The sequence below is a fragment of the Microtus oregoni genome, unplaced genomic scaffold (genome assembly GCF_018167655.1).
Source record: "Microtus oregoni isolate MIOR12 unplaced genomic scaffold, Mior012 000006F_ref0000085, whole genome shotgun sequence".
Lineage (NCBI taxonomy): Eukaryota > Metazoa > Chordata > Mammalia > Rodentia > Cricetidae > Microtus > Microtus oregoni.
This window is the reverse complement of record NW_024543065.1, coordinates 49,996,906-50,005,416: the sequence shown is the minus strand read 5'-3', so window position 1 is coordinate 50,005,416 and position 8,511 is coordinate 49,996,906. Positions and strand designations below refer to the sequence as shown.

Below are 8,511 nucleotides of genomic sequence, written 5' to 3'. Positions count from 1 at the left end.
TCAGGAGTTAGGGGTAGTGATGTTGGCCTATAATCGCAGCACTCAGGAGGCAGAGACAGGTAGAGTTCTATTACCGACATATTGAGCTTGAGGCCAATCAGGACTACATAGAGAGAATTTGTCTCAAACTAGAAAGAAAATGAACTTCCAAACTTATAGCCATTTGTCCCATTTCAAACCAATGAGACCCTAATATCACATCATTTTGGTTCCTTCCCAGGAGAACCCACACCCAGAGCTCAGAAGGGTCTCTAATACAAATGTCATGAAGGATTCAGTTCTGACTTCTGTCTACTGTCCCTTTCCTCTGTAACACATAGCCCTGGAGTACTTCATCCTCAGATGTCACAAATCAGTCCACTCCGTCATGCGGCCTCCTCCTCCTCGATTTTTGGCTGTGTCTCAAGCTAGTTGCATGATAGGGGGTGGTAGTCTGGAAGGTGAAATAAAACAGTTGCATAATCAAGGCCAAAGGACACCCTTCCACCTCAGGATGTATAAAAGCAAACCAATTCAGCCATCACCATCTGTCCGTCACCCTCATTGCCACCATGCTGGTCTCTGGACTGCTCCTGGTGACTGTACTGGCCTTCCTCATCGTTCTGGTCTTCATGTCTGTCTGGAAGCAGAAGAAATTTTCAGGGAAGCTGCCTCCAGGACCCACCCCACTGCCCTTCATTGGGAACTACCTTCAGCTGAACACAGAGCAGATGTACAACTCCCTCATGAAGGTGCCACTGGGCAGGGTGAAGGGTAGAATGGGGCACAGAGGGATGCCAGATTTGATAGAGGCTTTGTAGTAGGGTATTGACCCTAGGGGGTGTAATTTTAGGCTGGAGGAATTGTGAAGAGCCAGCAACCAACTCCTAGGCATGTGAGACCACATCTTGGGGCAACCCATCTGAGAGCCGTTAGAACTCCAGAGAAATCAATCCCAAACATGTCATCAAGGTCTGACCTGTTCCTCTAACTTTGCTCATCCTCCTCCATCAGTTCAGTGAGCGCTATGGTCCCGTTTTCACCATCCACCTAGGGCCTCGCCGAATTGTGGTACTATGTGGACAGGAAGCAGTCAAGGAGGCTCTGCTGGATCAAGCTGAGGAATTCAGTGGGCGTGGCGAGCAGGCCACCTTTGACTGGCTGTTCAAAGGCCATGGTGAGGGGGACAAGATACAGGGGAATGTGGCAGGGAACAATAGGAAGGTTTCAGTAACCTGCCTTCTCCCTGACTCTTCCATCCACATCACTGCCTCCTTCTGTGTTGGGTATTGGACCCATTGCTTCCTAATCTTTCTGTCTTTTTCTGCCTCTGTCTCCTGACCCCCTCCCTCACCACACACACACCACCCATGCCTTGTTTTGCATCTTGGAATTTTCTATCTGAATCTTCTGCTTCTAACATGCTCCGGAGATTTCCCCGACCCTATCCCATTATTCATAGTTTCTGTGATTGCCCGGGATGCTGTCTCTCTTCCTTTCTTCTGATTTCTTCCTCCACTGTCAGAGCATCACTGAAATCTATTTCCAAGCCTAATATCATGGCAGAAATCTTGTTTCTTCCCAGACTCTCTTTGTCTTCTCTCCCTATTTCCCTCTCTTATTATAATTATTCCCTCTCAATTATAATTCTTTCACAACTGTATTCACACCCAGATCTCTCCAATCTCCCTTCTCTCACCTGTGCCCTGTCCCTCCGCCTTTGTGCCTCTGACATCTCTCCTCCTTATGTCTTCCTCTTTATTTTATTCTCTAACTTGCTCTTGGGTAACAGCAAGGGTGGTCAGTATTCAGTCACATCCCTCTTCTCTGACCTCTCCTTACCCCTCATTCTCCTTCTCAGGCGTGGTTTTCAGCAATGGGGAGTGTGCCAAGCAGCTAAGGCGCTTCTCCATTGCCACATTGAGGGACTTTGGTATGGGCAAGCGTGGCATTGAGGAGCGCATCCAAGAGGAGGCGGGCTTTCTCCTGGAGGCATTCAGGAAGACAAATGGTAAGCAGAGCTCTGCAAGTTCTCAGGACCAACGAAGGGGAAGACAACCTAGGAAAAAAACACCAACATCCAGGATGAGAACTAGGCTAGGGAAGAGAGTACTGGTCCTGCTGTGGGACCTGGTTACTGGGTTTTGGTGGAGTTGAAGGACTCCACACTGCAGCAAGTGCTCATTTTGAATTATCTGATACAAAGTATCTGATGCTATCCATCATGAAAGCCTTTTTTAAGCTCCAAGGTCTCGCTCTCTGTCCTCCTTACCTACAGGTGCTCTCATTGACCCTACATTCTACCTGAGCAGAACAGTGTCCAATGTCATTAGCTCTATTGTTTTCGGGGACCGCTTTGACTATGAGGATAAAGAGTTTCTGTCACTGCTGAGGATGATGCTGGCAAGCTTCCAATTCACAGCTACCTCCACTGGGCAGGTAATCTGTTTCACCTTGTCCTACCATCCCCAGACCACAGCTACCAGCTCACTCCAAAACTGCCAACCTCTTTCCAATAGGTACCTTCAAAGTAGCCTGGCAATTGTGCCTGAACCAATGTCAATATACAGTCTCTATAGCTGCTCCTGAAATCAGAACCAGCAGTACAAGCAGACATGCACACACAGACAGGAAGAGAGAGAGGGAGGGAGAGAAGGAGGGAAGAAGGGAGGGAAGGATAGAGAGAGGAAAAAGGAGAGGAAGAAAGGAAGAGAGAGAGAAAGATAGAGAGAGGGAAGGGAAGAAGGAATAGAGGGGGGAGGGAAGGAGGGAGAGAGAGAGAGAGTGAAATCTGCCTCAGCATGGTGAACATTACCATAATATTTTATTTTATTCTCTAACCAAGGTTGCTACAGGAATTCATGCTGAATACTCCAGCTCCCTTCAGTTTCCAAGTGCCTGGTGCTGCAAAATAATTCAGGTCACTCAAATCATGTGCCATAGGCAAAATATATGGAGCAAGTTCATTGAACTATGTAGATGAGGGCTCTTTACTCAGCCATGGAAATACATAAACTTCTGCATCTCTAAGCAAAATTTCTGCAGACTGTCCCTCAAACACCCCAGTTAAGGTCCTCCAGCACAGCTCACTCACACATCTAAGTGGGGTCCTCTGTGCAGCAGTTTGAATAGCAAGGCAGGTGAACATGTGAATATCAGCACTATTTTTAAATACCTATTTTTTTTTATATTTTTTGGACAAGCATATATTGTATATTGAGCCAATCACCCCCATGACCCCTACTTTCCCTTTTCTCATACCTCATTCTCCTTTAGTTCTCGTTGTCTTCTCAGACAGATTTTTTTTACTTCCAAGTGATACACATGTACACATATATACATAGATATGTGCACACATGATTTAACATATATCTACCACAAATGAAAAAAAATACATGAGTTATTTCTCTAAGACTGCTTAAATTTGCTTAATACAGTTATCTCCAGGTGGACCCACTTTGCTGAAAATGTTATAACTTTGTTTTTAATGGCTGAAGAATAATTCAGTTGTGTATATGGATCACACTTTCCTTCTTCATTTCCTACATGCTTTTGGACACTTAGGTTGATTGCGTGATTTATCTATTGTGACTATCCAGTACTCATTGAATGTTGGAAAGCCTGTTAGAACTCACCAATCCAAACCCCATTAGTGTATGAAGAGCTGTCCCCAGCTGAAGTCACCAACCTCCTAAACATCTACATAGTTAACTCCTACCCAATCTCCTAAACATCTACATAGGTAACTCCTACCCAACCTCCTAAACATCTACATCGGTAACTCCTACCCAACCTCCTAAACATCTGCATAGGTAACTCCTACCCAACCTCCTAAACATCTGCATAGGTAACTCCTACCCAACCTCCTAAACATCTGCATAGGTAACTCCTACCCAACCTCCTAAACATCTGCATAGGTAACTCCTACCCAACCTCCTAAACATCTGCATAGGTAACTCCTACCCAACCTCCTAAACATCTGCATAGGTAACTCCTACCCAACCTCCTAAACATCTGCATGGGTAACTCCTACCCAACCTCCTAAACATCTGCATAGGTAACTCCTACCCAACTTCCTAAACATCTGCATAGGTAACTGCTATCCAACCTCCTAAACATCTACATGGGTAACTCCTACCCAACAACTGGATACTTCCCACTCCAGTCTTGCTTGAACACCCCAAACCTGCATGTGTTCCCAAATCCATCTCACTTAAAACCTTGAGCAATATCCCTCACACTTAATCTATAAGAAGTCTGTTGCCACATGGCCCCACGTGGATCTCTAAACTCCTGGATAGGTGATGTGAACATCTGTCATCCTAAGACAGATGTCACATCTATTGGGTTTTGTCTAGTGACAGCTCCCTTGGCTTCTCATTCCTTTCCCACCACCAGCTCTACGAGATGTTCTCTTCAGTGATGAAATACCTGCCAGGGCCACAGCAACAGGCCTTTAAGGAACTGAAGGGGCTGGAGGACTTCATAACCAAGAAGGTGGAACAGAACCAGAGCACCCTGGACCCCAATTCCCCAAGGGATTTCATTGACTCCTTCCTCATCCGTATGCAGGAGGTAAACCCAGAAGCCGGGGAGTGTGATGGGAGGTACACAGCCAAGTAGGATGAAATCAGGGACAGGTAGGAGGGAGTTAACAAAGGACAACTCATCAGTCCCCTTGCTATAATCCTCATTCAACATCACTGTTCTATCCACTATCCCTTGTTCTCAGGAGGGTGTACAGGCTGAGAGAGCAGCCAGTGTACAAGGCTACCATGTTCCAGGCACTGTTTTAAAGGCTTGGTTTTATTCACGTATTTATTACCCACAACTCTTGAAAAAGGTTGTGTTTCACCTCCCATTCTACAAATGAGGAGGCTGCAGCCATGTGAAAATAGGGGACCTGCCTGATATCACAGCAAGAAGGCCATGCATCCTACCTCACTGACTCGGGCTGGTGCTTTCAGCTAACACACCATTTGCCTTGCCTGTCCTCATAGTCATTTACATCTGTGAAGCCTAACAGATATGAAGATTTTGTCATTGTTGGTTTTGAGACAGAATCTTGCTAATGTAGACCTGACTGACCTGAAACTTGCTATGGAGGCCAGACTAGCCTCAAACCTGTGGCAGTCCTCCTAGATCTGCTTTCTGGAGGCTGGGATTACCATTGTGTGGTGCCTGGCCAAGATGAAATTTCACATACTCTGAAGTACAAAGGGCTGAGGGTTGGATTTTTTAAAGAGAATATTAAAGATTATAATTAAGAAATAGGATCCTGTTGCCTAAAACTCATTGTCTGAGGGCTGGAGAGGTGGATCAGTAGTTGTGAGCACTGGCTGCTTTTCCAGAGGATCTGGATTCAATTCCCAGAACCTACAAGATCGTTCACAGTTATGTGTAACTACAGTTTCAGGGAACCCAACACCCTTGGTAAACACATTAAATAAAAACTGACAATTAAATTTGTCATTAAAGTTCAGACAATTGACTAAATCCTCACTGACAGATGAAAATGGGATTAGGGAACCGGATCACTTCCAAAGGTGTAGAACCTGAAGAAAAGCTGTCATAGCCATAATCCTCTTCTCACCTTAGGTCTGGGTCAAAAAGAAGTGAATTAGGGCAGAGAAAGGGAATAAAACAGAAGGGCACGAAGAGCATATAGAGTGGGTTGGACTTGAATACTTCTCTCCCTGCAGGAGAAGAAGAACCCAAATACAGAGTTCTACATGAAGAACTTAGTGTTGACGACACTGAACCTCTTCTTTGCTGGTACAGAGACTGTCAGCACTACCCTTCGCTATGGCTTTCTGTTGCTCATGAAGCACCCAGATGTACAGGGTAAGGCTGCAAGGGGAGTGATGTTGGAGATCATAAACGGGCTTCTCTGATCATCCCCAACCTCTCTGAAGAAAATGGACTCTTAGCTACTCCTTTCTCTGCAGAGACAGAGAGAGAGAGCTGGTGGGAACCAGCCTCTAGTTGTTGAATCAATTGGTGTGTTGCTCAACTGAACCTCAAAGGACTCACTTCCCTGTTCCCAAGACCCTGACTAAATCTCCTTCCTCACAATTCTCACATAATTCTGGTATGACCCAGTTAACATGAACCTTCTCCAACAATGCCTATGACTCGCATGTACTGAAAATAATTGACAATGTCATACACTGCTTAATGGCCTCCATCCAGTTCTACACTTTTGTATTATCATTCTTAGGATAACGTTCTTGGATCCTAAACATATGCCTTTTCTTCTCAGCCAAAGTCCAAGAGGAGATTGACAGGGTGATTGGCAAGAACCGGCAGCCCAAATATGAGGACCACTTGAAGATGCCCTACACAGAGGCTGTCATCCATGAGATCCAGAGATTTGGAGACATGATCCCCATGGGCCTGGCTCGCAGGGTCACCAAGGACACCAAATTCCGTGACTTCATCATCCCCAAGGTGCTGACTCACCTAGCCGATAGTAATCTCCAGCCTTCTTCATGGCCCTGCAGGCCCTCTTCCTCATTAGAAACCACCCAGCCCTCTCTCACTTTCTCAGTAACAGGCTTTCTTTGCTACTATATCCCTCCAGCCTCCTACATAGAATCTCCTATATCTTGGGTTCCCCCTCAGAATTTCTGACCGAGAAGTTTTAACCCCATGCCTCTCAATCATCAAGTCTCAAGACATAAACTCAATTTACCTAGAACTCCAGTCATAGATAGATACATTTCTGCCATGTGTCCTGTTTAGGGGTACATAAATCCAATACCCTTCAGTTCTTGACTTGAGAGACATGAAGCACATATCCCTCAACCTCCCACCACAGAATACAGACCCCATGTCACCCATTCATCCTGTGTCCTATAACATGAACCCTATATCTCGTGTATTCAGGATGATAACCTCATATCCCTCAAAGCCCCTGCCTCAAAGCCCCCTTAATTCACATATATTATCCTTATCTCACCCCTATGGGCCAACAGGACACTCAGCCAAATCTATCTTATCAACCAAAACTTCCTCTTCAACAGGGCACTGAAGTATTTCCTATGCTGGGCTCTGTGCTGAAGGACCCCAAGTTCTTCTCCAACCCCAAAGACTTCAACCCAAATCACTTCCTGGATGACAAGGGGCAGTTTAAAAAGAGTGATGCATTTGTACCCTTTTCCATAGGTAAGAGGTCTAGTGCTAGGCCACTGCTCACACCAACAGAGATAACTCATCTGTATCTCTCCATCTTGGAAGATTCTCTTGGATCAAACCCCCAGCCAGTCAGCTGCAACTCCCATACTTCCCAAGCCCTATGTAGCTGAACCCTGGAGAAGTGATTATCAACCGTAGAGATAGATTCAAAGAAATAAAGTCTCAAACTAAGTCAGTGATCTCTCTCGGGTCACACAACCAGTTTGTACCAAGATGTGGCAGCTGCCCGTGTTAGCACTCACCTTTAATCTCAGCACTTTGGAGGCAGAGACTGGAGGATCTTAGTGAGTTCAAGGGTAGCCTGGTCTACAGAGGGAGTTGTTGAACAACCAGGGCAGTTACACAGAGAAATCGTATTTCCAAAAATCTATAAAAAAAGAAGAAAGAGAGGAAGGAAGGAAGGAAGGAAGGAAGGGATGTGGGAGGAAGGAAAGGATGTGGGAGGAAGAAAGGAAGGAAGGAAGGAAGGAAGGAAAGGAAGGACAGATGTTGCTACATGGCATCCCTACTGGAGAACGCCTCTGTAGAGAAGGGACTCCACATTTCTCATTGTTACAGCCTGGTGAGGATCAACTCACAAGTACAGAGGAAACTGAGGCTCAGAGATTAAAGCCTTCTTTAAAGGTCTCAGCCCTTCCTCCCACAGAGAATACAATCAGGGATTTGCTATAAGGATGACATCAAGAACTGGCTTCACTCTCCCTCTCTCCTCTTTAGGTAAACGGTACTGCTTCGGAGAAGGACTGGCTAGAATGGAGCTTTTTCTCTTCCTCACAAACATCCTGCAGAATTTCTGCTTCAGATCCCCACAGGCACCCCAGGATATTGATGTGTCACCTAGACTTGTAGGCTTTGCTACTATCCCACCAAACTACACCATGAGTTTCTTGTCCCGTTGAGCCAGCTCTGGATGAGGGTAAAGGGAAGGATGGAGACCAGGCTAGTGGGGGCTGGGATTTAGAAGGGATCAGAGGTACATAAGAGAGAGAGGACATGACAAACTTGATGAAGACAGACTGTCATTTCAAAGATAGTGAGGGAGAAAGGGGAAATTTATACTATGTTGTAAGCAGTATTATTATTATTATTAATAATAATAATAAACATTACATACATACGTATTCTTTGTCAAGTTTATGCTAAAGAGTCTTGTGATCTCACCATTCAAAATGTATGGGAAGGGAAGAAAATTCATGTCCATTTTACTATCGAGGCACATTCTTGACCTCATAATGTTTCTTTAGTCTATGTTTACTGAAGTTCCAACAATTCCAAGAGCTCAGTAACACTTGCATGACTATTTGTGTGCACTGGATTTGAGCAGATTTTCAAATA

At 45.2% G+C, this 8,511-nt stretch overlaps 1 protein-coding gene across 1 annotated transcript; it reads left to right on the top strand.

Annotated features, from left to right (window-relative positions):
• The first annotated feature begins 519 nt into the window (after positions 1-519).
• Positions 520-8,297, top strand: LOC121450179 (cytochrome P450 2A3-like). The gene is made up of 9 exons (XM_041655003.1): positions 520-731; positions 994-1,156; positions 1,841-1,990; positions 2,258-2,418; positions 4,378-4,554; positions 5,682-5,823; positions 6,242-6,429; positions 7,005-7,146; positions 7,894-8,297. The coding sequence occupies exons 1-9, from the start codon at positions 552-554 to the stop codon at positions 8,073-8,075; spliced, it is 1,485 nt and encodes a 494-aa protein (XP_041510937.1). The 5' UTR covers positions 520-551; the 3' UTR covers positions 8,076-8,297.
• The last annotated feature ends 214 nt before the right edge of the window (positions 8,298-8,511 follow it).

Bases quoted from the DNA above. Each gene is read 5' to 3' on its own strand.
- LOC121450179 (XM_041655003.1), top strand. From the start codon at position 552: ATGCTGGTCTCTGGACTGCTCCTGGTGACTGTACTGGCCTTCCTCATC. The intron at 2,419-4,377 runs GTAATCTGTTTC...TCCCACCACCAG, and splicing joins CAGCTACCTCCACTGGGCAG to CTCTACGAGATGTTCTCTTC. The intron at 6,430-7,004 runs GTGCTGACTCAC...CCTCTTCAACAG, and splicing joins GTGACTTCATCATCCCCAAG to GGCACTGAAGTATTTCCTAT.